The sequence below is a fragment of the Amblyraja radiata genome, chromosome 4, assembly GCF_010909765.2.
Source record: "Amblyraja radiata isolate CabotCenter1 chromosome 4, sAmbRad1.1.pri, whole genome shotgun sequence".
NCBI classification, from domain to species: domain Eukaryota; kingdom Metazoa; phylum Chordata; class Chondrichthyes; order Rajiformes; family Rajidae; genus Amblyraja; species Amblyraja radiata.
Window position 1 is genome coordinate 59,079,213 of NC_045959.1, and position 27,911 is coordinate 59,107,123.

The following is a 27,911-nucleotide window of genomic DNA, read 5'->3' on the forward strand; positions in this document are numbered from 1 at the left end:
GAATGTCCCAGCCTCTGGTACAATGTAATATCCCTGCCTAGTACAATGTAACAATGCAATGTCTACCCTAGTACAATGTACAGTGCAACATCCCTGCCCCAGTACAGGGTAACAGTGCAATGTCTCTGCTCCTGGTACAGGATAACAATGCAATGTCCCAGCCCCCGAATAGTGTCGTGCAATGTCCCTAACTTTTCTTTTTTTTTTGTCACTTCTTCCTTGTTTATTACACCGTTTACATATTGTCACTGTTCTATCTGGAACATTTTGAGAATAAAACACTCCTGAATCTAGATGTAGTCCATAAGGAGGTTGCACAGCAGTCGAGGTCACGACCCGTGACCTGTACTGCTGCCACGCAACACCTTCTGGAGTACAAGCGGTGAACGTCAGGTAAGCACTTACTGTGGCTGCCAGCGCAGCGGGCCCGTCTTCTGTCCCAGCATCCGGACTGACTGGTTAAAGTCAATGTCAATTTTATTTGTCACATACACCCGAAGGTGCAGTGAAATTAATTTGCCAGCAGCGATACAATACACAATAAGATTTAACACAAACATCCATCACAGCATTCTTCACTGTGGTGAAAGGCACAAAGTTCAGTCAGTCCTCCTCCTTGTTCACCCGTGGTGGGGGCCATGAACCCTCCGTAGTCGTCGCTACGGACAGAAGTATAGGCCCTCTCGTCGGGATAATTGAAACCACGACGTCGGGACGGTCAAACATACTCCGCAGCTTGGAGGTCCCGAATCGGCGCTTTCTTACCGGGTTCAGGATGTTGTGGGCCGCAGGCCATCGGTGAGAGCTCTTCTCCGGGGATCTCCGGCGAGGGATCCCAGGCTCCGGATGGTAAGTCCACGCCACGTCCATGGCTTGAAGCTCCGCAGACTGTGGCTTCAGGATATAACAGTCTCCGGGCCAGGGGGGTGAATCACCCCGTATGTGGGTGGGGGTGGTGAATCACCCCGTGTGTGGGTCCGGGGGGTGTGAATCACCCCGGTGTGGGGGTCGGGGTCCTGTACCGCGCGGTCAGTGCCTCTGGGTAGGTGGAGGGACCCAACTCTGCTGCAGCTGACAGGGACGTTGTGGGGCTGTCCCGAGGGATCCGCTCCTTCGGCTGCTTACAACTTGGTGCTCGGGTTCAGAGCACTCAGTCACCCTCCTGCCCCAGGCAGTCATGGGCCGGGACTTGGCCTCAATCTGCTGGCCCAGTGACCAGCAGTGATTTTGGTGGTTTTCTCTCACGGTTACCCCCTATTTCCACAATTTTTTTATAGCGCAATCATTTACCATTTTGGCCGTTTTTAACAGGTCAGAACGTATATGTGGTGCTTGTGTTGCTAGTGTATGCCGGAAGCGGCCTCGTACTCCAGAAGGATTGAGCTACTCCATGTGTCACGCCCTTTGACCTTACGTGCAACCTCCCTATTGACTAGATTAGTCCGTTGTAGAGGGGTGTGAGGAGAGGCCTGGTCCCCTGCAGTGTCTCCTGGGGGTTGTAGTTCTTCCTGCTCCCCTCACAATGGGAGTCAATGGGAGGGGACTACAACTCAAAGGAGTCAGAGCAAGGGTAGCTGCACCTCTGTACCAGCTGATTCACCCACATTGCCTCCTTTTAAAAAATATATACAAATACTTTTATTCAGACACCCTGGTAGCATAACAGTGCAATGTCCCTGCCCCTGTACAATGGAAGTGTAATATCCATGCCCCTAATACTGTGTGCAGTGCAATATTCCTGCCCCTACTACAGTATATTGACCCTGCCCCAACTACAGTGCAATTTTGCTAACACTGGTACAGTGCAATGATCCTGCATACAGTGCAATTATGTTCCCGATGTTTGGGGAGTCTAGAACCGGTGTCACATTTTAAGAATAGGGGGTAGACAAAAATGCTGGAGAAATTCAGCGGGTGAGGCAGCATCTATGGAGCGAAGGAATAGGCAAAGTTTCTGGTCAAGGGTCTCAACCCGAAACGTTGCCCATTTCCTTCACTCCATAGATGCTGCCTCACCCGCTGAGTTTCTCCAGCATTTATGTTTACCTTCGATTTTCCAGCTTCTGCAGTTCCTTCTTAAGAATAAGGGGTAGGTCATTTAGGATTGAAATGAAGAAAAACCTTTTCACCCAAAGAGTTATGAATCTGTGGAATTCTCTGCCACAGAAGGCAACGGAGGCCAATTCACTGGATGTATTCAAGAGAGAGTTGGATATCGCTCTTACAGCAAATGGAATAAATGGATATGGGCAGAAAGCAGGAACAGGGTATTGATTCTGGATGATCAGCCATGATCATATTGAATGGCGGTACTGGGTCAAATGGCCTATTCCTGCACCTATTTTCTATGTTTCTATGTCCTAGTACAGTATAACAATGCAATATCCCTGCCCATAGTATACTGTAACCGTCCAACATCCCTGGTAGAGTAATTGTGTAATGTCCCTGCCCCTGTACAGTGTAAGTGTAACATCCCTCCCTCCAATACAGTGCACTGTGCAACATTCCTGCCCCAAGTACAGGGCAATGACCCTGCCCCTCGATCAGTGCAATTTTGCTGCCTCTGGTACACTGTCCCTAGTACAGTGTAACAGTGTAATGCCCCTACCCCTATTACAGTGTACAGTGCAATGTCCCTGCCCCTAGTAAGGGGTAGCAATGCAATATCCCTGCCCCTGGAGGGCAATGTCCCTAGACTCGTAGTGTAACAGTATAATGTCCCTGCCCCTGTACAGTGTACGTGTATCATCCCTGCCCCTAATACAGCGTACAATGCAACATTCCTGCCCTAAGTACCCTTCCCCTGGTTCAGTGCAATTTGGAAACCTCTGGTACAGTGCAATGACCCTGGCCCTAGTTCAGCGGAGAAATAAGAGACTGCAGGTGCTGGAACCTGGAACAAAAACAACCTGCTGGAGGAACTTAGTAAGTCGAGCAGCACCTGTGAATGGGAAGGAGTGGTCGGTATTTCGGGGTCGAAACCGTGTATCAGGGAAGGTGCGACGTCCAGCAGCGTTGTTGCTGCTGCTGGCAGGCACAGTCTGAAGAAGGGTCTCCACCCGAAACGTCACCCATTCCTTCTCTCCAGAGATGCTCGTCTGTCCCGCCGAGTTACTCCAGTATATTGTGTCTATCTTCGGTTTAAACCAGTTCCCGTAATTCCTTCTCGCACAGTGTCGCGGCAACCGTCCCAGTGCCCCCCGTCCCCGTCCCCGTCCTACCTCGCTTGTTCCTGGTGCCATTTTTGCGGGCGATATCCAGCTCTATGCCGATCCTGTTCTCCAGGTACTCCTGCTTCTTGCTCAGCATCTGCTCGGTGTCGCGGAGACGCTGCAGGGCCTCCTGCGGACTCGGGCCCGGCTTCTTGGAGCGGGACCGGGAGGAGGACGAGCCCAGGCTGGGACCCGGACCCGAGGCCGCGGACGAGCCGCCCCTGAACCAGTTTGAAAATTTACTCATAACGACCGAACGCGAGCTGCTCGCGGGTCACGGCCGCCCGCCCGTCTGTCGACTGACTGTCTGTCACTCAGCGCGGGGAGGGGCGGGCCTGGAGGACTGCGGGGCGGGGCTAGTGAACCACCCGTCACTGAACTGGGGTTGGGGAGGGGGGAGTGTCGGGCCGTCCGTCACACACCTGGGCAAAGATCCTATAGCGAGCTTTGCACCTGGGGGCGGGACTGGAGGACCAACCGTCATATACCTGGAGGCGGGGCTGGAGGACCACCTATTATTCACCACGGGGGCGGAGGGAGGCTGGAGGGGACGTCCGTCACACACGGAGGTAAAATGGCGGAGCTGGACTTGGGCACGCAGTGTGATGAACAACATTGCCGGCAGCTAGGTATGGACCCGGGATAGGGTTTTATTGTCGTGTTCATTTACAATGTGAGGAAGATGATTGCCACTGTGAAAGATGTGGAAGGATACAGGAGGCCACTGTCCCCCAGCTGCTGAATCTATATCAATATAGACAAAAACACCCCCTTCCTCTGCAACCACAGGAGATGCAACAACTGACCCTATACCTATCTTTTGACCCTATACCTATCTTTTGACCCTATACCTATCTTTTGACCCTATACCTATCTTTTGTCCATATACCTCCTCAATTCTGTCCAGGGACCCCGACAGTCCTTTCAGGTCATAGAGTCTTACAGCGTGGAAACAGGCCCTTCGTCCCAACTTGCCCATACCGACCAAGTTCAAGTGAGTTTATTGTCATGTGTCCCTGATAGAAACATAGAAATTAGGTGCAGGAGTAGGCCATTCGGCCCTTCGAGCCTGCACCGCCATTCAATATGATCATGGCTGATCATCCAACTCAGTATCCCGTACCTGCCTTCTCTCCATACCGTCTGATCCCCTTAGCCACAAGGGCCACATCTAACTCCCTCTTAAATATAGCCAATGAACTGGCCTCGACTACCCTCTGTGACAGAGAGTTCCAGAGATTCACCACTCTCTGTGTGAAAAAAGTTCTTCTCATCTTGGTTTTAAAGGATTGTCCCCTTATCCTTAAGCTGTGACCCCTTGTCCTGGACTTCCCCAACATCGGGAGCAATCTTCCTGCATCTAGCCTGTCCAACCCCTTAAGAATTTTGTAAGTTTCTATAAGATCCCCTCTCAATCTCCTAAATTCTAAAGAGTATAAACCAAGTCTATCCAGTCTTTCTTCATAAGACAGTCCTGACATCCCAGGAATCAGTCTGGTGAACCTTCTCTGCACTCCCTCTATGGCAATAATGTCCTTCCTCAGATTTGGAGACCAAAACTGTACGCAATACTCCAGGTGTGGTCTCACCAAGACCCTGTACAACTGCAGTAGAACCTCCCTGCTCCTATACTCAAATCCTTTTGCTATGAAAGCTAACATACCATTCGCTTTCTTCACTGCCTGCTGCACCTGCATGCCTACTTTCAATGACTGGTGTACCATGACACCCAGGTCTCGCTGCATCTCCCCTTTTCCTAGTCGGCCACCATTTAGATAATAGTCTGCTTTCCTGTTTTTGCCACCAAAATGGATAACCTCACATTTATCCACATTATACTGCATCTGCCAAACATTTGCCCACTCACCCAGCCTATCCAAGTCACCTTGCAGTCTCCTAGCATCCTGCCCCCCAGCTTAGTGTCATCCGCAAACTTGGAAATATTGCCTTCAATTCCCTCATCCAGATCATTAATATACATTGTAAATAGCTGGGGTCCCAGCACTGAGCCTTGTGGTACCCCACTAGTCACTGCCTGCCATTGTGAAAAGGACCCGTTTACTCCTTCTCTTTGCTTCCTGTTTGCCAGCCAGTTCTCTATCCACATCAATACTGAACCCCCAATGCCGTGTGCAAGGACAATGAAATTCTTGCTTTGCTTCAGTACACAGAACATAGTAGGCATTTACTACAAAACAGATCAGTGTGTCCATATACCATTGTATAAATATATACACACATGAATAAATAGACTGATAAAGTGCAAATAACAGATCATGGGTTATTAATGATCAGAGTTTTGTCCGAGCCAGGTTTAATAGCTGATGGCTGTGGGGAAGTAGCTATTTCTGAACCTGGTTGTTGCAGTCTTCAGGCTCCTGTACCTTCTACCTGAAGGTAGCAGGGAGATGAGTGTGTGGCCAGGATGGTGTGGGTCTTTGATGCTACTGCCAGCTTTTTTAAGGCAGTGACAGCGATAAATCCCCTTGATGGAAGGAAGGTCAGAGCCGATGATGCACTGGGCAGTGTTTACTACTTTTTGTAGTCTTTTCCTCTCCAGGGCGCTCAAGTTGCTGAACCAAGCCACGATGCAACCGGTCAGCATGCTCTCTACTGTGCACCTGTAGAAGTTAGAGAGAGTCCTCCTTGAGAAACCGACTCTCCGTAATCTTCTCAGGAAGTAGAGGCGCTGATGTGCTTTCTTGATAATTGCATTAGTGTTCTCGGACCAGGAAAGACCTTCAGAGATGCACACGCCCAGGAATTTGAAGCTCTTGACCCTTTCAACCATCGACCCGTTGATATAAACGGGACTGTGGGTCCCCATCCTACTCCTTCCAAAGTCCACAATCAGTTCCTTGGTTTTGCTGGTGTTGAACGCCAGGTTATTGTGCTGGCACCATATGGACAGTTGCTCGATCTCTCTTCTATACTCTGACTCATCCCCATTAGTGATACGTCCCACAACAGTGGTGTCGTCAGCGAACTTGATGATGGAGTTCGCACTGTGACCGGCTACGCAGTCATGAGTATAGAGTGAGTACAGCAGGGGGCTGAGCACGCAGCCTTGAGGTGCTCCCGTGCTGATTGTTATCGAGGCTGACACATTTCCACCAATACGAACAGACTGTGGTCTGTGGATGAGGAAGTCGAGGATTCAATTGCAGAGGGATGCGCAGAGACCCAGTTCTGCGAGTTTGGTAACCAGCTTGGAGGGGATGATTGTGTTAAATGCCGAGCTGTAATCGATGAATAACAGCCTGACATGTGAGTTTTTGTTGTCCAAGTGTTCCAGAGCGGAGTGGAGGGCCAGCGAGATTGCATCCACCGTTGATCTGTTGTGGCGGTAAGCGAACTGCAGTGGGTCCAGGTTTTTGTCGAGGTATGAGTTGATTTGCTCCATGATCAACCTCTCAAAGCACTTCATCACCACAGGCGTTAGTGCCACTGGCCGATAGTCATTGAGGCACGTCACCTTACTCTTCTAGGGCACTGGTATAATTGATGCCCTTTTAAAGCAGGTGGGGACCTCAGAAGTGAGAGGTTGAAAATGTCCGTAAAAACACCAGCCAGATGGTCCGCACAGGTTTTTAGAACACGACCGGGTATACCATCAGGTCCAGGCGCTTTTCGAGGGTTCACCCCACTGAAGGATTTCCTGACGTCGGCCTCTGTGACTGAGACTGAAATACTATCACAGCGAATGGGGGCTCGGGAAGGCACATCAGTATTCTCCCTATCAAAGCGAACTGTCAGATCTCAAGATGGCACCTGCCTGCGGCGACTTTTACGGAGCACCAGAACAGAAAAGGTTCACCTACAACTTCTATCAACTCACCTGGATCAGGGAAACGGCAGTAATTGGTGTCGTTTCAGACAAGCTGCTTGGGCAGCTGAAAGCGCTGGCAATTTCGCGATCTCCCGCAGCTGCGGGAGCCCCGGACTTTAAACTTTCCCACGCTGGCTGTGAAACTCCCGACCCGACTGAGGAACAACTCCAGGATTGTTTGGAGCCTGTTGACTGGCCAATGTTCAAGGACTCGGCAACGGACTTGAACGAATACGCCACAGTCGTTACAGACTTAAAGAAATGTGTGGAGGACTGCATCCCTACAAAAACCTTCTGAGTGTTTCCCAATCAGAAACCTTGGATGGACTTTGAGATCCGCACTCTTCTGAAGTCCAGAAACCGGGCATTCATGTCTGATGATACAGTGGCCTACAAGAAGTCCAGATACGACCTTGGTAAGGCCATCAAAAATGCCAAAAGGGACTTCTGCTCCAAACTGGAGGAAGAGACAGATGTTCGGCAGCTGTGGCGGGGCCTGAATGCAATCACCTCCTACAAGGGGAAACCAGGAGGCAGCTCGAATGTCGGCGAAACATCACTCCCTGACAAGCTCAATGAGTTTTATGCACGCTTTGATAGAAGCGCCCTGAAGAAATCTCATGGCATGTTAGCCTTCATTGCAAGAGGATTTGAGTTTAGGAGCAAGGAGGTCCTACTGCAGTTTTACAGAGCCCTGGTGAGACCGCACCAAGAGTATTATCTTTAGAATTCTTTGAGTATTGAACAGGCAGGTTGGATAGATGGGAGAAGGTAGTCATAAAATATTTGGATTTTAGGATGATGTTTGGTAAGGTTTCTGTGCAAGATAAGAATGTAGGTTGTTGGGATAATATGTTAGCGTAGAAAGGAGAGCTAGGATGAGAGAGTCTTTTCAGTTTGCCAACAGTATTGAATTGCGTGCCACATTGTTGAGGCTCCACTATTTATAACCTGTTTTGTTGAAGTGAGCAAGATACTGCAACCAAATTGGCTGGTTGAAGTGAGCAAGATACTGCAACCAAATTGGTTGATGATGCACAAATTAAGTATTTGTGTTGAAAATTATATATATTTATCGCAGTAACATTCTACTTCTGTTTCAATGTTTCATTTGCCCCTATCTGCCTTGCTGATTGAAACCTTTCCCTGGTTTTTGTCCTCATTCAAGGTTAATTTAAAAACTTTAATGTTGTTACATTAGTACCTTTTCACAAAGAACTTGAGTTGAACAGTTACGAGTTTAAATCTCATGCAAAAGATTTCAGGAAAAATGTTTTTTTTTCTATCAGACCTTCAAATGAAGTTAGGAAGGTAGTATCTTTGCCTTTGGAAAATACATTGACCAAACATTCTAGGTAAATGCTGAAGTCATTTTAAGTGACAATATATCTTTGATGCTTTATTCACTGTTATATATGTGTGAATAAATTAACTGAGTTTTGCTCAACTAACTTTCTCCTTTACCATCTTTCAGATTTTCTACCATTTGTTTGTGATGCCTGTTCAGGAACCTATTGGTACAGTATGCTAATTTTAATTACATATTACAAATTGTTTCAATCCGCTTTCATACATGCAAACTACTATAACTTTCCTCTTTCTTTAGCCTTGAACATAGAAATAAAGATGCTCATGGTTGTTCTGGGGTGAGTTATGGACTAAACCAATAAGCATGTATGTTAAGATAGACACAAAATGCTGGAGTAACTCAGCGGATCAGGCAGCATCTTTGGAGAAAAGGAATAGGTGATGTTTCGATTCAAGACACTTCTTCAGACACTGAAGGGTCTCAACACGAAACATCACCTATTCCTTTTCTCCAGAGGAGCTGCAGAGTTTCTCCAGCATTTTTGTCTACCTTCGATTTTTCCAGCATCTGCAGTTCTTTCTTAAACACTTAATATTGTTAATGTTGTCCTGAGGCCAAACTGGAAATATTTCAAATGTTTTTGGTTCAGGTAAAGCAAAATATCTTGGCATTTGAAGGGAGTTTCTAGCAACTGCTTCACATCATAATTATGTTATTAAGATTCATGAGCGAAGAGGTACACATTGGAAGACTATTTATATGTATCAATTAAAACTGTAAAATACATTCAAATATAGCGCCAGAGACCCAGGTTCGTGCCGTCAGGTTAGGCAAGGTAGGCCATGCCTACCCTGACTAAAATTATAAATTGGTAATCATTAAATATAAATAGCAAAGGCACGGGAGAATTATGCCTACCTAAGAGATCGATCTCTTTGGTAGGCATAATTCTCCCATGCCTCTCATCTGCAGTACATGTAACACGCGAAAGTATGTGCAACTCGCGTGCTGTCGACGCTGCTTCAAGCCTTCAATGACAATGGTCTATAAAGGCAGCTGAAATTCTGCCTTTGCACCGTGGACTGTGCGCATATGCTGCGTAGCGTACTGCGCATGCGCAGCGCAAGTTTTTTGGTGGGTTTTTCAAACATGGCTTGTCATTATCTTAAGAGTATCTTAAGAAGAAAAAAAGAGAGAAGAATAGAGTTCGTGTACAAATAATGTGGTAAGTAAATTGCTTTTAGCTACCGTATTTCTCGGCAACGAAGACGCTAAAATTAGGCCCGAAATTTTGCCTGCGTCTTGGAGGCCGAAGGCTACATTGTTAGTCAAGAACGATAGACTTGGGCCAAATAGCTTTTAAAACATGGGGGGGGGGGGGGGGGGGGGCACAATGAGGCCTTACTCAGGGGTCGGCAACCTACGGCTCGGTACGGCCCATAACCCGAACTCAAGCGAATGCAAACTAGCCGACCTGGGAACAGCAGCCATTCCCGGGGCACGCAGCCGACCTGAATGTCACAGCCATACCTGGGGCAAGCGAGCCGACCTGTGCACACCAGCCAGACCTGGGGCAAGAGAGCCGACCTGGGCGCTACAGCCAGTCCCGTGGCACGGTGTCGGTCAAGTGAGAATAACAGAGAACTGCTGCCTTGTCAACAGATGCGCACAAAAGCAGTTGATATTAGTTTTGATATTCTCGTATCCCTATTTTTGACCTGGCTCGGAGACCGGACAGTGAGGGGAACGGCTCAAGAGCAAAGATCCTGTGTCAGCGCGAGTAACCTCAACTGGTCTCTTGAATTAGTATTGTCATTCAATAAGATCACAACTGATTCAACTTGTCCCGATGTGCTCCCAATTTCCCCCACCATCTCTCCACCTGCCGTCACCCTCCACCCCCCACTCATTCAGAATTGAGGAGATCTGGAAGCCTTGGGCAAATTGAATTGTTACTTTCTTTATTTTTATTTTTTATTTTTTTGAGCGCGAGTAATTCTATGTCCTTTTTTCAAAATTTAGCAACTTAAAATGTGGGTGCGTCTTAATTGCCGGGAATTACAGTATATCTTTTTAAATACTTTATTGAGAGATAAGGCTTTTGAAGAAAAATGACTATAAAAGTCAACTGGCTGCCTACTGGAGAGGAGAACAATCTGCACATGCGCGATTTTCAAGATTTTTTAAAAGCCGACTGACTGCCTACCCTGAGTAATTACTCACGGCACGTGCCTGGACCCCGACTATGGGTGATGTCTGTATGGAGTTTGTACGTTCTCTCCGTGACTACGTGGGTTTTACATAGAAACATAGAAAAATAGGTGCAGGAGTAGGCCATTCGGCCCTTCGAGCCTGCACTGCCATTCAATATGATCATGGCTGGTCATCTAAATTCAGTGCCCCGTTCCTGTTATCCCCATATCCCTTGATTCCTTTAGCCCCAAGAACTCAATCTAACTCTCTCTTAAAAATATCCAGTGAATTGGAGAATTCCACAGATTCTCAACTCTCTAGGTGAAGAAGTTTTTCCTCATCTCAGTCCTAAATAGCCTACCCTTTATTCGTAAACTGTGACCCCTGGTTCTGGACTCCCCTAACATCGGGAACATATTTCCTGCGTATAGCCTGTTCAATCCTTTAAGAATTTTATATGTTTCTATGAGATTTCCTCTCATCCTTCTAAATTCCAGTGACAACAAGCCCAGTCGACCCATTCTTACGCCGAGAACTTCGGTTTCCTCCCACACTCCAAAGAAGTATGGGTTTGTAGATTATTTGGCTTGGTCTATATGTAAAAATAGCCCCGAATGTAGGATAATGCTAATATGTGGACTCCGTGGGACCATGGGCTTGGTTCGGCGCTGAATCTCTAAACTAAAAACTAAACTAAACTAAACCAAAGAAAAATTTCTGGGAAATGAAATATATCATTTTATTAGTAACATTACCTTGTCTTATAACGTCCATTCTTTCAAAGTAAACGATGTATTATCTATATCATAAATTAATGAAGATGAGAAGATTGCCCCACATTCTAAATTTAATAGGAAAGATTCCCTTTGTTTCATTTGAAAATATGCTGAAGGGAAACAGGAAATATTTAGCAGGAAGATGAAAAGTCATTATCTCACACTCACTGACAAATAACGCAGACTAAAAAAACATTAAGTGGACTTTTTTTTAACAAGAACATTTTTAAAAATTGTTTTAGTAAAAATAAGCAGCAAAAATGAATACAATGCAGTGGTATACTGACCTTGTAAAAATGTAAGGTAGACAGAAATGCTGGAGAAACTCAGCGGGTGAGGCAGCATCTATGGATCTTGTATTCTACCCCATTTTCTCAAAAAATCCTTAATCCACGGTCTTCCAAGGCCAAAGAAGTTCATATCATGTTGCAGAATCCACATGTATCCCACTGGAATGCAACCGAGCTTCATTATACCCGATTATATCAAACCTCTGGACCATTTAATTGGATCAGTGCACTTGGTGCACAAGGAACATCAAGACTTAAGGGAAGTATTCATTATCATCACCCCCTCAAAACTTGGCCTTTCCAGTTAAAAGAGAAATTATAAATTATTCTATTTCCTGATTCCATTGAAGATACTAGATAGGTGGCGCGGTGGCGCAGCGGTAGAGTTGCTGCCTTACAGCATCAGAGACCTGGTTTCAATCCTGATTACGGGTACTTGTCTGTGACCTTGTTCTCCCTGTAACCTGTGTGGCTTTTCTCCAGGATCTCCGGTTTCCCGTCACACTCCAAAGACGTGCAGGCTTGTAGGTTAATTGACTTGGTATAATTGTAAATTATTCCTAGTGTGTGTAGGACGGCGTTAGTGTGCGGGGATTGCTGGTCGGCGCAGACTCGGTGGGCCAAATGACCTGTTCCGTGCTTCATCTTTAATACTTAAAACTCAATACAGTACTGTAAATAAGGGAACATATATTTAAGATCTGTATTTCAAATTTCAGGTACTTTTAAGAAAAGAACCAGTTCAGTCAGAAGGGACCTCATCCTACAGTTGCAGTTACCAAAGCTGTAAGGCAATTGAACTTGTGCCAATAATTTGCTCGGATTGTAATAAGCATTTTTGTCTGAGGTGGGTATTTGCAGAAGCTGAATTTTGATGCAAACATTGATATAATTTACACTTCAGTGTGTTGACCTTTTCTTTATATAGGCATCGGCACCAATCAGACCATGACTGTGAAAAGCAGGAGGTGTCTAAATCGCGTTCGGTTGTCATTCAGCAATCAATAAAAGAGGGTGCTGGCAAGTGTTTCTCATTCTATACGTAAATGGTGTTGGAGTTGAAACTAAAATAGTAATTATAAATTCCATGTTGTGGTTAAGCAGGAAGTTACCGCAATTTTCTGGTTGGGAATGTTTTGCGTGCTGATCAGTGATCAAAGGGTGAGGCCAGACACTCCCTTTCAGATGAGGTATTTTGTTTCTGAACTAAATACAGTCGAGCTGCTGGTAGATTTATGGCATCTCCAGATTAACCATTTCCTAACATTTTTTTAGAACTATGCTGCTTTTGTCTGGCTGATGAGATTCAATTAAATCCCATATACGTCATTTGACAGCATACGGGAACAATACTTGCATCATCTCTTTAATTATTGTTTTATTGATAATGGACTGGATATCTCTGATTTTTAGCAAGCGCCACCTCCTTAGAAAATCGTCTGCTATCTACAGCATGCATTTGTCAGGCAAAGGAGGAGATGTAGGCCATTTGGCACATCGAGTCTTCTCCCCTCATCCTGGACCTACGACTCGGTAGCCTCCTATGCAAATCGATCCTTCACTTCCTACCCATTGACCGCAATAACGATACGATAAAACTTTATTCTTCCCCGGAGGGAAATTGGTCTGCCAACAGTCACAATACATAACAACTCACTTGGACTTGGACTTGGTACACAAACATGAAATTCAAAGTGCAAAAAAAGGACAAGCGACTGTTGGCTGGCTGCCATGTGCACAGCTCCTAAACCGGAACGAACCAGAAAGAACAACAAACAAACAAACAAACATAAGCAGGCTTATCCTTTGAGCATAGGATTTTAAAACTAAAGTGCCCCCCCACCGGGTCCCCCTTTCTTCTCCCACCGTCCCTCACGGCGGTCCCCCCACGCCGGGTCCTCCATTGTTCTTCACAGCGGTCTCCCACAGCAGATCCCCATTGTCTTCCCCCCCCCCCCCCACGTTCCACCGCCTCCAAGGTTCCCGCCGCCGCCGAGTCTGCCGCTGAGGCACCTTCGACCCAGGCAGGCCTTTCCGCCCGGCTTCTCTGCAGTCCCCTGGGAGGCCTACCGGGGCACCGCGGTTGTTTGGCGGGAGGATAGGGCCCACGCGGCTCCCTGGGGCACTCCTGCCGCACGCGCAGCTCCCCGGGAGAATCCCCACAACCATTCTCCCCAGGAGAATTAGTAAGAGTAGGTGACAAAATATCCCCTATTAGAATGCTCAACACCGATGCCTTACAAGGATGCATTCTCAGCCCCTAACTACACTCTCTGTACTCTCATTACTCTGTGGACAAATTGTGCACTGGATGTTACAGGCAGTTCACCTGACCAACCACAGCATTTTCATTACATATCTAGCCGAAGGTCTAGATGTACTTCGTATCTGGCCCCTCGGCAAATGAGCATGGCCCCCATTTAGTTTCAGTGGGCTCATATTAAAAATGGGAAGAAAGGGGTTTCATTAAATCCTAAAATTAATATTAATGTTAGTTAACTTAAGTAATATAAACTAAATACCTTTGCCCGTCTCAAAATATCTCCAACCATCAGCGAAACTTAGATATATTTGAAATACATTTAAATAATCAAAGTTGTTAGACAATATTTTTATAAATAATATTTGATTTAAATTACTTGTGTAAGTTAATTTAATATTCAGAATGTTGTCATGGCAGTCCATGGGTGCAAGTCTCAATCCCATGTCTGAGGTCTCCTTGCCACTTGTGGACTGGTCCATCTTGTAGAATGGCTGCAACAGTGTGGTAAGTCCAAGATGTCGGGTGCCATGTGACTAAAAGCTTGGCGCAAAAAGATTGCATTGTGCGCAATCTCTCCTAACATGCACAATACGAGCACAGTTATGGAGTTATAGAGATGGATGGAAATAGAATATGTTTGTACAAGAATATAGAGTTACTGCCTTACAGCGCCCGAGTCCCAGGTTTGATCCCGACTACGGGTGCTGTCTTTACGGAGTTAGTACGTTCTCCCCGTGACCGCATGCGTTATTTTCCAAGATCTTCGGTTTCCTCCCACACTCCAAAGACAATAAAGTTTGTAGGCTAATTGGCTTGGTATAATGTAAATTGTCACCAGTGTGTGTAGGATAGTGTTCATGTGCAGAGATCGCTGGTCGGTGCGGACTCGATGGACCGAAGGACCTGTTTTCGCACTGTATCTCTAAACTAAACTAATAATTTTAGTAATTTTAAAAGGAGCCGACAATTAGCTTATCCCAGGGTAATTTATATGTCTTGCTTGATTTTCATTTAAATCAAAAGCCAAGAAAACAGTCCCGGTGAAGAAAGGAAGAAGCGGAGCAAAGAATGATGCGACAGCTGCAAAAGTGGCCCTAATGAAGCTGAAGCTACATGCTGTTGGTGACAAGTCTATTCCACAGGTATGTAAGTCAATCTATTTGAAGTGAAAATTTCACTGAAGTTGTCTTAATGGTGATAGTGCCAATGGTGGAGTGTACTTTCTTTTGAGGTAATATCTGATTCTTTTTAAAGTTTATTATTTTCTTGAAACAGGCAGACGTAGTGTAAAAATCATCTGTGTCCTTTGGTTGCTGCCCATTTTGAGCTAATTGATTTTTTTATGTGCACTGGGTAGGCAGCAGGATTTCCTGCCTCAAACGGTGAGAGTTTCATAGCATTTAAATGAACAGGGAAGTATTATCAATTTGAAATTACTTTGTTGTTAACATTGTTAAGCTTGTTCTTCCTCAGACCACTAACTGAAGAAAACAACTGTTTTAGTGTGAATTCATGTAACCTTGTTTGGCTTTTGATTTAGTGTAAGGAGGAACTGCAGATGCTGGTTTAAACCAAAGACAGACACAAAAAGCTGGAGTAAAGGGCTTGTCCCACTTGGCCGTCATTTGCGCGTCACGCAGATGGCGCGCGAAGATTTTGTACATCTCAAAATCCTGGGACGCAGCGCGCGACCACGCGTCACTGCCTATGTTACCACGCACCATGCGCGCGTAATGCGCCCCATGCCGCGTAATGCGCCCCATGCGCGCATCACGTGCGTGTCACGATGCGTGCGTCGTGACGCATAAATGATGTCGCGTAAAATTACGCGCAAATGACGGCCAAGTGGGACAGGCCCTTTCAGGTCAGCGAGTCAGGCAGCATCTCTGGAGAATTAAAATGGGTGTCAGTGTGGGTCGAGACCCTTCTTCAAGGTTGAGACACGAAACGTTACTAATTCCTTTTCTCCAGAGATGCTGCCTGACACGCTGAGTTACTTCATCTTTTTGTGTCTGGCTTTGCCTTTTGAGTTAAATTAAGCAAGACATATATTTATAAACAAAAGATAAGCTAACAAAATATATATTAACAAAAGATAAGCTAACAATTTTCCCCTCCTTTCAAATGTGATGTGAAGTTATTAAAAAAAAAATCAAAATAAATGGTCTCTGCATGCTGTGTGCAAATGCATCTTTTAGAAATGTAATTAGATATTATTTAACATTCTTGGGTTGTTGGACGATAACTGACATTGTGGGTATTACTACTTTTTGATGTAAGAGTGTAAAAAGGCATAGATTGGAAACAACACAATGCATCATAGGCAAAATTATCTGGCTGATGTGATTTGGAGGATACACTTCATAAAAATTGAGGCTGAGCTATGGACAAGGCAGCGAGATTACAAAATAAGACTAAATTGCATTGATTTTCAAAAGTTTATTTAAGGATAGATAGATAGATATAATTTAATTGCCACACAACCAAGGTCGGTGGAATTTGGGTTGCCAGCAGCGGTACAGTAATAAAGAACACACAACCACAATAAAAAATTTACACAAACATCAAGGAACGGGTGAACCTGATATTGTATAGGCAGATGACAAATCCAGAACAGCCGAGATGGGAGTTCAGAGACACTGGGACCTTAAGCTTTGTTGACCTTCAGAAACACAAGATTAGCAACCGGCATTGTGCAGGAGAACAGATGTTGCTGACTCTGCAATTTCTCCAATATCACAGGCACTTACAATGCACGTGAAGGCAGTATTTCATCAAGAAGAGAGTAATGGTGATGTTGCAGACTGCAAAATGGCTGCCAGATAACCTGCATATTAGGAACAATACAATCTGTTTGCTGTAGAGGTCACTGCATGTCAGAATTATTGGATTTGAGGACTCTTCATCCCTATCATGGGTACAATGATGACATTAGCCAATCTATCATTCATACAAGTAAAATAAGATTTAAGTGCTGTGTACCAAATATAGTGTCCCATCATTCCAACGACACAGTCTTACTCAAACTTCATATTTCAAAAAAAAGTAGATTATACAAATTTTGAGCTGAGAAAGTGGAGTTCAAGCAGAGTTGAAGTAATTGCAACAAGGGTGGAATTTTTTATTTATTTTGCTATTTGTGGAATTTACTTCTATGAACTGTTTAGTGCACCTGTTTCCTTAAACATCTTAACTTTGGAAATAATTGAGTTGGTAAGAAGTTGCTGAACAAGCTAATCTTTAAATAACTTTTCTTCAATCAATCAATCAATCAATCAGATTTATTTATCACATACACAATAAAGTGCAGTGAAATGAACTTGCCAGCAACGGTACAATAAAAAAAGAACAGACAACACCAAATAAAATGTTAACACAAACATCCACCACAGCATTCTTCACTGTAGTGGAAAGCACAAAGTGTAGTCAGTCTTCCTCCATTTTCCCCCGTCGTCTGGGCCATAACCTCCGCAGTCGCCGCTGCGGGCGGCCAGGTGACAGGCCCTCTCGTCTGGAAGGTAAGTCCCGAATCGGTGCTTCCCTACCGGAGACCGCGGCTTCAGGATGACGCAGGCCGGCAGTCGGAGCTCTTCTTCAGGGATTCCCGGAGAGGGAACCCGCTCCGGATGGTAAGTAAGTAAGTCCGCGCCCGTGGCTAGAAGCTCTGCAGACCGCGGCTTCAAGATGTTGAAGGCCACGGGCCGGTGGGTCGGAGCTCTTCTCCGGGGGTCGCCAACGAGGGATCCCAGGCTCCGGACGCTGCTCCAGAAGCTCCGCAGTCCGCGGCTTCAGGGTGTTTTAGGCCGGCGGGTCGGAGCTCTTCTTCACCAGGGGTCCCCAACGAGGGATACCAGGGTCCGGACGCCGCGCCCGCAGTTTGAAGCTCCGCAGACCGTGGCTTCAGACTGAACAGTCCGCGGGCCAGCGGTCGCAAAAGTTGACGCTGTGCCTGCTGCTGAAGCTCCGGGCCTGACTCCGGGAAAGGCCGCACCAATCCTTGGTTTTAGGCCTCGAGGGAGGCGACATGGAAAAAGTCGCGGAGGAGGTGACCGGAAGCGGTTTCCCCCTTATTCCCCCACACCACCCCCCACATAAGGCACACCGAGAGACATTAAAACACACATTTGGACATACTAAAAAAAAGTTTTAAAAAGTGTGTGTATGAAGTGGGTACATAGAATTTTACTTATCAGAGTTTAATGTTAGGTTTAAGGTTAAGACAATCTGCATCTTTAAGTTATGTTAAACTATACGAAGTAAGGAAACTTTCTTGGTATGTGTGCTTTGTGATAGCTGTGCCATCTTAGTTTAAAAAAAACATTAAAAGGCACACATAAATTTAAGCTGTGAATGTGCCAATGGCCACAAATCAAATGGACCTCTTGTTTACTGACCATTTTAACTACCCTTCCCATTCCCATACTGACCTTTCGGACCTGGGCCTCCTCCATTGCCAGAGTGAGGCCACACACAAACCGGAGGAACAGCATATTTTGATTAGTAGAGCCAGAATTTTGCCATGTGCCTTTTCATGCCTTTTTTGATGATTTCAGGAAGATAATGCCTTTATCCTGATTGAGTGCCTAAATCAGCCTTTTTTTTTTGCCATTTTAACGTAACTTACAAGAAAATTTACAGCCGGTTTTCGCTCTGGTGCTGTAGGTGGGTGTTAAGTGGTGACTGGAGAGGGGTGCGTGGGAAAGGGTCCAGTCTTTGCAGACTGGAGTCATGCTTTAATAGGTGTGAAGTGTGATTGGGGAGGAATAGGTGATGAAGGATCTAGTCTTTTTAAACTGGAGTCAAGCTTAAGGGGGTGGACAGGCTAGATGCAGGAAGATTGTTCCCGATGTTGGGGAAGTCCAGAACAAGGGGTCACAGTTTAAGGAAAAGGGGGAAATCTTTTAGGACTGAGATGAGAAAAACATTTTTCACACAGAGTGGTGAATCCCTGGAATTCTCTGCCACAGAAGGTAGTTGAGGCCAGTTCATTGGCTATATTTAAGAGGGAGTTAGATGGGGCCCTTGTGGCTAAAGGGATCAGGGGGTATGGAGAGAAGGCAGGTATAGGATACTGAGTTGGATGATCAGCCATGATCATATTGAATGGTGGTGCAGGCTCGTAGGGCCAAATGGCCTACTCCTGCACCTATTTTCTATGTTTCTATGTTTCTAAGCCGTGAATAGGTGTGAAGTGTTGGTTGGGGATGGGGTGTGGGGTACCAGGGTTACGTTTCTGTTTATCGAACCTGCAGTAGATCTCGTTCAGGTCATTGGTCAGCTGATGATTGCCCAAAGAGCGCGGGGTTTTCCTCTTGTAGCTTGTTATTTCTTGCAAGCCCTTCCACACTGAAGAAGAGTCATTTGCTGAGAACTTACTCCTCAACTTCTCAGAGTACCTTTCCTTGGCAGCTTTGATTCCTCTTCTCAGCTTGTACTTGGCCTGCCTGTACAGGGCTGCATCCCCGCTCCTGTAGGATCTACCCCTGCAAGCGTCAAAATGCCTAAAGTCAAGTCAACGCCTTTTTAAAAATTGAACGATTTGGTGAGTGTACGGGAGTGATATATTCCCTGCAGACAACTGTGTGCAGTTTTGCAAAGCATGTGAGAAAGCAGTGAATCATGAGAAGAAATATTTTGTCACCCAGCATGTACAGACAGCTAAACACAAGTCGACGGCAGAGAAACTGAAGGTAGGAAATACGCAAGCTTGTCTCCTCAACATTTACTGCTGGCTCCAATCGCAAATCTGAGTTTTCGAGTGATCTGTGCAAAGCATTCATTGATGCTGGAATTCCACTGGAAATAGGAAAACAAATCTCTCAGAGGTTTTTTAGGGAAATACACAAAGGAACCTATACCGAGCGAGTCACCATTACAAAATAATTATGTTGACAGCAACTTCAACATTGTGGTGCAGAAAATTAGAGATTAAGTTGCATGCATCAAAATATGGATCTCACTAGACGAGACAACAAATGCTGTGGGGAGAAATGTTACCAATGTGGTCATCGGTAAACTGGAGGTAGGTCAACCATCAAAGGAGTATTTCTTGACATTGGAAGTATTGGAGAAGTCAAAAAGCACAACTATTGCTCAGTTGTTTACATCTTCACTTGCTGTACTTTATAGGGAAGGGGGCGCTGCACTGGCAGCAGCCTGTCGGCAGCGTGTCCGTTTTCTTTCAACTTTTTTTAGTATGTTTAAAAGTCTGTTTTAATGTTTCTTTGTGTGTTTTGTGTGGGGGGTGGTGTGGGGGGGTAAGGGGGAAACCGTTTTGGCCGCCTCTTCCATGGGGAGTCGATTTTTTCAGGTCGCCTCCCCCGTGGCCTAACAGCAAGGATCGGCGCGGACTTTCCCGGAGACGCGCCCGGAGCTTCAGCGGCGGGCGCAGCGTGGTCTCTCGGCGCGGAGCGGGTGAGACCTCGCTGGAGGGGAGCGCTCCGTTACGCTGGCCCGCGGCAGCCGGCAGCCTGAAGCCGCGGTCTGCAGAACTCCAGCTGGTGCGGCGTCTACAGCCCGGGATCCCTCGTGGAGGACCCGGGGGGAAGAAGAAGCTTCCACCGCCGTCCCGCGGCCGTCTTCTACCGCGGGTGCGGCATGGACTTACCATCTCCCCTGGAGGGGAGCTTCGACCGCCGGCCCTGCAGACTGCGGTGCTTCCGGCTGCGGCACGGCAGGTACTTTAAAACTTTGACCGCCGACCTGCGGCCTTCACCAGCCTGAAGCCGCGGTCTCTGGTTGGGAAGAGCCGATCCTGGACTCACCTTGACTTTGACTTTGTCCCTTACCATCTGGACGCCCGCAGCAACGGCTGTGGAGGGTGGTGGTCCCGACCACGGGGGAAAATGGAGGAGGACTGGCCAAGCTCTGTGCCTTCCACCACAGTGATGAATGCTGTGGTGGATGTTTGTGTAAAAATGTTATTGTGGTTGTGTTCTTTATTATTGTACCGCTGCTGGCAACCCAAATACCACCTACCTTGGTTGTGTGGCAATTAAATTATATCTATCTATCTTAAAGTTCCTGGCGATGTAGGTAAAGACATACAAAGAAAATGTGAGGGGGATTTTAGCTAACAAATATCTTGAAGAAGTACAAAACATAGCTACATTTCTCAAAGGTAGTTGTAATGCACAAGATATCAACATGAATGTAGTTTGTAGCTTGTTTCAGGAATGCACCAGTGACGTCAGCTGGGGTAGAAATAAGTTTTTCACAACTGAAGCATATTCTGTCTGCCAGACGGCATATTTAACACCAGATAATTTGAAAAAATAAATGCTAGTAGTAATGTGCAACCAGGCAATAATGTAATATACCTTTATAATTATCATTTTTAACCATATTTTGGTGGTGGAAATACATGCCTTTTTATTCCTTTTTTGTCAATAAATGCCTTTTTCGTGCCTTTTTTGTAATTTTATTTTGCCTTTTTGCCTGCCTATTTCAGATATTTTTAGCGCCTAAACATCCTGGCTCTGTTGATTAGTATAACTTAGTGCATTCTCTAATCTTAGGTAACCTCTAAACCCCCCCCCCCCCACCTCCTTTCTTCCCCACAACTCAATTTTCCCTCTCTTTCTCCCCCCCCCCCCCACTCCCCTTTGTGTCCTTTTGTGCACCATAAATCATTACTGAACTGGTACTGTTTTTTGCAGAATGAGCGTGTCTATTTTCAAGTTTTTTTGCCGCAAGGAAATCAAGAGAAAAGCAGACCAATGTTCTTCTGTTCCAAATGGAGTATTGGGAAAATGGTGGACAAAGCAGCTTCAATGTTGAACCTGAGGAACAACAACAATATTTTGGCATCCAAGGTAATACCTGGTTTAACATATAAAAGTTGTACATTCCCTGATTTATATTGAACCAATTTTACATTTATTGTTAATGTCCATTATTTAGCAGTAATATAGTGTGCCCTGGTGAATATTGTTGAGATATTCATTAAGGATTGCCTTGTTCCACAAATATGTAACCCCTCTTGTCCCTGATGGGATCTATTCCTTCCTTTGCTGCCCTATTTTTTTCTATATACTTATAAAAGGTTTTAGGATTTTTCTCAATCCTATGTACATGTCTCTTCCAAGTAGGACTCCCTACATACTGCTCATAAAATCCTCTTCGGTATATTTTACAAATTATGATGGGGGAGGGGAGAACAAAAGGGGATCTGGCGTGGGGGTACTTTGTAACTTTGTAAGTGCCCTTTATAGAAACATAGAAACATAGAAGATAGGTGCAGGAGTACACCATTCGGCCCTTCGAGCCTGCACCGCCATTCAATATGATCATGGCTGATCATCCAACTCAGTATCCTGTACCTGCCTTCTCTCCATATCCCCTGATCCCTTTAGCCACAAGGGCCACATCTAACTCCCTCTTAAATATAGCCAATGAACTGGCCTCAACTACCTTCTGTGGCAGAGAATTCCAGAGATTCACCACTCTCTGTGTGAAAAATGTTTTCCTCATCTCGGTCCTAAAAGATTTCCCCCTTATCCTTAAACTGTGACCCCTTGTTCTGGACTTCCCCAACATCGGGAACAATCTTCCTGCATCTAGCTTGTCCAACCCCTTAAGAATTTTGTAAGTTTCTATAAGATCCCCCCTCAATCTTCTAAATTCTAGCGAGTACAAACTGATTCTATCCAGTCTTTCTTCATATGAAAGTCCTGACATCCCAGGAATCAGTCTGGTGAACCTTCTCTGTACTCTCTCTATGGCAAGAATGTCTTTCCTCAGATTAGGAGACCAAAACTGTACGCAATACTCCAGGTGTGGTCTCACCAAGACCCTGTACAACTGCAGTAGAACCTCCCTGCTCCTATACTCAAATCCTTTTGCTATGAATGCTAACATACCATTCGCCTTCTTCACTGCCTGCTGCACCTGCATGCCTACTTTTAATGACTGGTGTACCATGACACCCAGGTCTCGTTGCATCTCCCCCTTTCCAAATCGGCCACCATTCAGATAATAGTCTACTTTCCTGTTTTTGCCACCAAAGTGGATAACCTCACATTTATCCACATTATACTGCATCTGCCATGCATTTGCCCACTCACCCAGCCTATCCAAGTCACCTTGCAGCCTCCTACCATCCTCCACATAGCTAACACTGCCCCCCAGCTTCGTGTCATCCGCAAACTTGGAGATGTTGCATTCAATTCCCTCGTCCAAATCATTAATATGTATCGTAAATAGCTGGGGTCCCAGCACTGAGCCTTGCGGTACCCCACTAGTCACTGCCTGCCATTGTGAAAAGGACCCGTTTACTCCTACTGTTTGCTTCCTGTCTGCCAGCCAGTTCTCTATCCACATCAATACTGAACCCCCAATACCGTGTGCTTTAAGTTATGGGCTACTATTTACATACCTTGGGTATGCAAGCAAAGAATTTCACTGTGACTTGTCACATGTGACAATAAAGCATTCATTCATTCATTTAAGCCCTTTGAACTCGGGCAATACCAATGAATATTGTGAAAGTTAAAATCTCCCACTACTACTACCTATTGCTTGTACGCCCTTCTGCAACCTGCCGACTATCTGTTCTAATTTCCACTGACTACTGGGGGGGCCTACAATATAACCCCAACAAAGTGATCCATCCCCCTCTTATTGCTAAGTTCTACCTTTGAAGCTTAATTGACCAATCGCTCAAGGATATTCTCCTTCAGTCCTGTCAAAACGTTTTCCCTGATCAGCGGTGCAAGAGCCTTTCCTCTTTATTCGCCAATCTCTGTCACTCATGAAACTGCGACACCTATAAAAGTCAACTTACCAGTCCTGCTATTCCTTGAACTATGTATCCAGAATTGCAACAATATCACAGTCTTGTGACAATATCTTAATTCTCCAATTTTTGGTAACCTCTCACTGACTCTCCCCTTTGCCCACCTATTAACCCCTCCCCCCCCCCCCCCCACCCACATTACTTTCCTCCCTTGGACTTCACAAGTCACAACTCTTCAATCCGGTTTTACCCCCTCGCCTGTGTCCCCCCTATTAGTGCCACATTTTGTCCTTGTCCCCTCTTCCAGCTTTCTTCTCTCCTCCCCTACAATTATTCTGAAGAAAGGCTTCGACCTGAAATGTCTCCCATCCATGTACTCCAGAGATACTGCGTGACCTGTTGAGTTATTTCAGCACTTTGTCGTTTTTTGTATTAAGCAGAATTTGCAGTTTCTTGTTTTTTCATAATCCTCTGTGCTGATCCATGTTCGCAGCTCATCTGTCTTGCCTTAAAGTAAATGCAGTTAAGGCCACTGTCCCTTTCGTTGTTCCCTTCCTCTCTCTGTTCACTCTTCCTACTAGACTTGATGTACCTTGCACTGATTTTTTTAAACTTGAACTTAATGTTATTTTTCCATGCAATAATAATAAAATAATAAACTTTATTATGGACTCGAGGTCCAGACAAGGGGCAACATTACATAAAAATGCATTGCATGTTAAGAAATATCATAAAGTACATATAAAATCTTAGTATATCACTTATAAAAGCATCATAAATTATATATTAAAAAAAAACACAATACATGAATTAAAACTCCAGATTAAAAGAATGATCAATGTCCTACAACGAGACAACGATACCAGTGTCTCCACAGCTGGGATTCGTAGCGTGTAGTGCTAACCCTTATGTTTGACAAAGCCACAATAATTACATTTTTAGAGTAGTTTATCCTGCAAATGAATTTATACATATGATTTCTTAGGATAGCTTCTAAAGTTCTGACTCCTGCAGCCACAAACATGTTACTAACACTAGACCATCTAGGTTTCCTTAGCAGTGTTCTCATGGCATCATTATATGCCACCTTTAGTCTATGCAAACTTGGCTTTCCATAGTTCGACCACAGGTGCGCAGTGTAGAGTGGTGTGCAGTATGCTCTAAATAGCGACATCTTCACCACATCTGCACACGCACCAAATTTACGCAAGAGAATATTCGCCTGTACATACAGCATGCGTCGTTGCCTATAAATATCCTCATCATCTGTCATTTGTTCTGTAATAAAATGCCCTAGATATTTTACCTTATTACAGACACTAAGATTATTGTCAGACAATTTAAAATCAGGACATTTTAGACATTTATCCTCTTTGGTTCTACAGATCATAACAGCACTCTTGCAAGCATTATATTTAATATCATGTTCCACACCGTACACAGAACATATAGTAACATACAATAATGTTACTTTAAAGATAAAAACAAAACAATCATTGAAGAAATAGACAATAGGTGAAGGAATAGGCCATTCGGCCCTTCGAGCCAGCACCGCCATTCAATGTGACCATGGCTGATCATCCCCAATAAGTACCCCGTTCCTGCCTTCTCCCCATATCCCCTGACTCTGCTATCTTTAAGGGTCCTATTTAGCTCTCTCTTGAAAGCATCCAGAGAACCTGCCTTCTCTGAGGCAGAGAATTCCACAGACTCACAAAAGTGTTTCCTCGTCTCCGTTCTAAATGGCTTACTCCTTATTGTTAAACTGTGGCCCCTGGTTCTGAACTCCCCCAAACATCGTGAACATGTTTCCTGCCTCTAGCGTGTCCAAACTCTTAACAATCTTATATGTTTCAATGAGATACCCTCTCATCCTTCTAAACTCCAGAGTGTACAAGCCCAGCTGCTCCATTCTCTCAGCATATGACAGTCCTGCCATCCGGGGAATTAACCTTGTAAACCTATGCTGCACTCCCTCAAAGTCCAAAAATATTTCATTCTGTTATGAAATTGAGCAGGTAAAGTGTAATTGCAAATAGACTTTGATTCGTTTGAAATATATATTGATTAAAAGGAAAGGGAAATTGTACAATGAGGTGGGTTAAATTATTAAATGATTAGCTAAAGAGACCTTGAAAATGCAATAGAGGCAGGATTCTCTGTGTTCAGCCAGTAGCACGTTAAACAAATAAAATTGCCATAAAAAAGGTGCATCATCAAAGCACTGCTGTATTAAATGGAAATATTAATGGAACTGAAGTGCTGTAATTTAGAAAGAGGTTGATTGATGCATTACAACATGTATAAAATCTTAATGTATAGAGGGTAAATTGATTACTTCAAAGAGATTACAGTTGAATGAAATAAATTATGAAAAGGAAAATTAAAAGTTATCAAGTAAAACCCTTTTTTACTTTCTATATATGCTTTGGAATCCTCAAAGTGATAAAGTTGAAAATACATGTAGCCTTTCTAATGACTGCCATTTTGTGGTGTATTACGGGAACCGGTTTTAGAGAGATGAATGATTTATTTTTCTATCCCCATCTCTTATTAATCTTTCTCTATAATTTCTCAGAAACTGAGACTGTGTCATAGTGAATCTGGTGATGTATTACCCATGGAGAATACTTTGGAATGGTGCATTACAAGGACTGACTGCCTACTGAAAAACGGTACAACAGTTATCCTGGAGTATTTAGACAATGATTGTTTAACATTGAGAACCACAAGCTCGTACATGGAATGACAATCACGCCAATGAACAAAACATATTGTAATAGGGAAGTCCTCAAGAAAATTTGTTTTTTCCAATTTATATATTTAATGTATTATAACTGTCAAAAATAAGGTGTAAATAATATGTCATTGTATTACTAGGATAATGCCTTTTAATTAAAAAAAGCTTTTAATCCATCCAACACCATTGTTAACTTTGTTATGGGCAACTGCAAGTTAAATTGAACTATTATATGGAATGGAAAATAAACTCGCTTGTTTCTGTTGCAAGTTTTCATGCACTTTTCAAATCTACTTTAATTTGGCATCTGTTATGTGATATTATCAAATGATGATCCTCCGACATTTTCGCCACCTCCAACAGGATCCCACCACTGGCCACATCTTCCCATCTCCTCCTCTTTTGGCTTTCCGCAGAGACCGCTCCCTCCGTAACTCCTTGGTCAATTCGTCCCTTCCCACCCAAACCACGCCCTCCCCTGGTACTTTCCTTGCAACCTTGTCATTTTACCTACCCCCTCGACTCCATCCAAGGACCCAACCAGTCCTTCCAGGTGAGGCTGAGGTTCACCTGCACCTCCTCCAACTTCATCTATTGCATCCGCTGCTCTAGGTGTCAACTGCTCTACATCGGTGAGACCAAGTGTAGGCTTGGCGATCGCTTCGCCCAATACCTCCACACAGTTCGCATTAACCAACGATCTCCCGGTGGCTCAGCACTTCAACTCCCCCTCCCGTTCCGAATCCGACCTTTCTATCCTGGGCCTCCTCCATGGCCAGATTGAGCGGTATGAACATTGACTTCTCCAATTTCAGGTAGTCCTTGCTTTCTCCCTCCTTCCCCCTTCCCCCCCCCCCCCCCCCCCCCACCCAGTCCCAGCTCTCCCACAGCCTACAGTCTCCGCCTCTTCCTTTCTTCTTCCCCCCCCACCCCTACATCAGTCTGAAGAAACGTCTTCTATTCATTTGCTCCATAGATGCTGCGTCACCGGCTGAGTTTTTCCAGCATTTTTGTCTACCTTCTTATAAACTGATGATTATCGTTCCCTACCAACATGGAAAATCCTGATGAACCACCATCTCAGAACACTCCATGGTTGTTCATTACATTTTAGTGTGTTCCTGCTCTATCTTTCCTGAACAGTGATGCACAGTGTGTAACATACCAAGATTATACTGCTCATTATACCAATGAGTCTTACAATGTTGCACCAGATCAGTCTTCTCCCTAGAGATAGCACCCAAGATCAAGGTCAAATCCAGGTTCCTGGTGCTCTGAAGTAGTAGCAGTAACTGCAGTACCATTATCCCACCATCACTACTGCTTGGCCATTGGCCTTCTGTTCTGGGCATTGTTGACAATACTCTTTGTGTTGCTACTTCAGAGCAACAGGAACCCAGATTTGACCTTTTTTTGGGGGCGCTATCGTCATGGAATTTACTTGCTCTCCTTGTGATTGCAAATGTTTCTGTCAGTGCTCCACTTTCCTCTTCCTCCCCCTCCCATGTCAAAGTCAGGCTGGTAGGTAAACTGGCCTTAATAAATAACCGTCAATGAAAGTTT

At 44.9% G+C, this 27,911-nt stretch overlaps 2 protein-coding genes across 2 annotated transcripts in view; one reads left to right on the forward strand and one right to left on the reverse strand.

Moving 5' to 3' along the window:
• Positions 1 to 3,554, reverse strand: part of LOC116972178 (charged multivesicular body protein 4b-like) — a 38,354-nt gene extending 34,800 nt beyond the window's left edge. Inside the window, exon 1 of the mRNA XM_033019576.1 lies at positions 3,222 to 3,554. Coding sequence (XP_032875467.1) covers positions 3,222 to 3,459 — 238 coding nt within the window. The 5' untranslated portion in view covers positions 3,460 to 3,554. The remainder of the gene's footprint in view (positions 1 to 3,221) is intronic.
• Positions 3,555 to 3,600: 46 nt separating this feature from the next.
• Positions 3,601 to 26,529, forward strand: zfand1 (zinc finger AN1-type containing 1). The gene is made up of 8 exons (XM_033019577.1): positions 3,601 to 3,841; positions 8,516 to 8,558; positions 8,648 to 8,687; positions 12,329 to 12,456; positions 12,538 to 12,629; positions 14,896 to 15,014; positions 21,531 to 21,686; positions 26,187 to 26,529. The coding sequence occupies exons 1-8, from the start codon at positions 3,787 to 3,789 to the stop codon at positions 26,355 to 26,357; spliced, it is 804 nt and encodes a 267-aa protein (XP_032875468.1). The 5' UTR covers positions 3,601 to 3,786; the 3' UTR covers positions 26,358 to 26,529.
• The last annotated feature ends 1,382 nt before the right edge of the window (positions 26,530 to 27,911 follow it).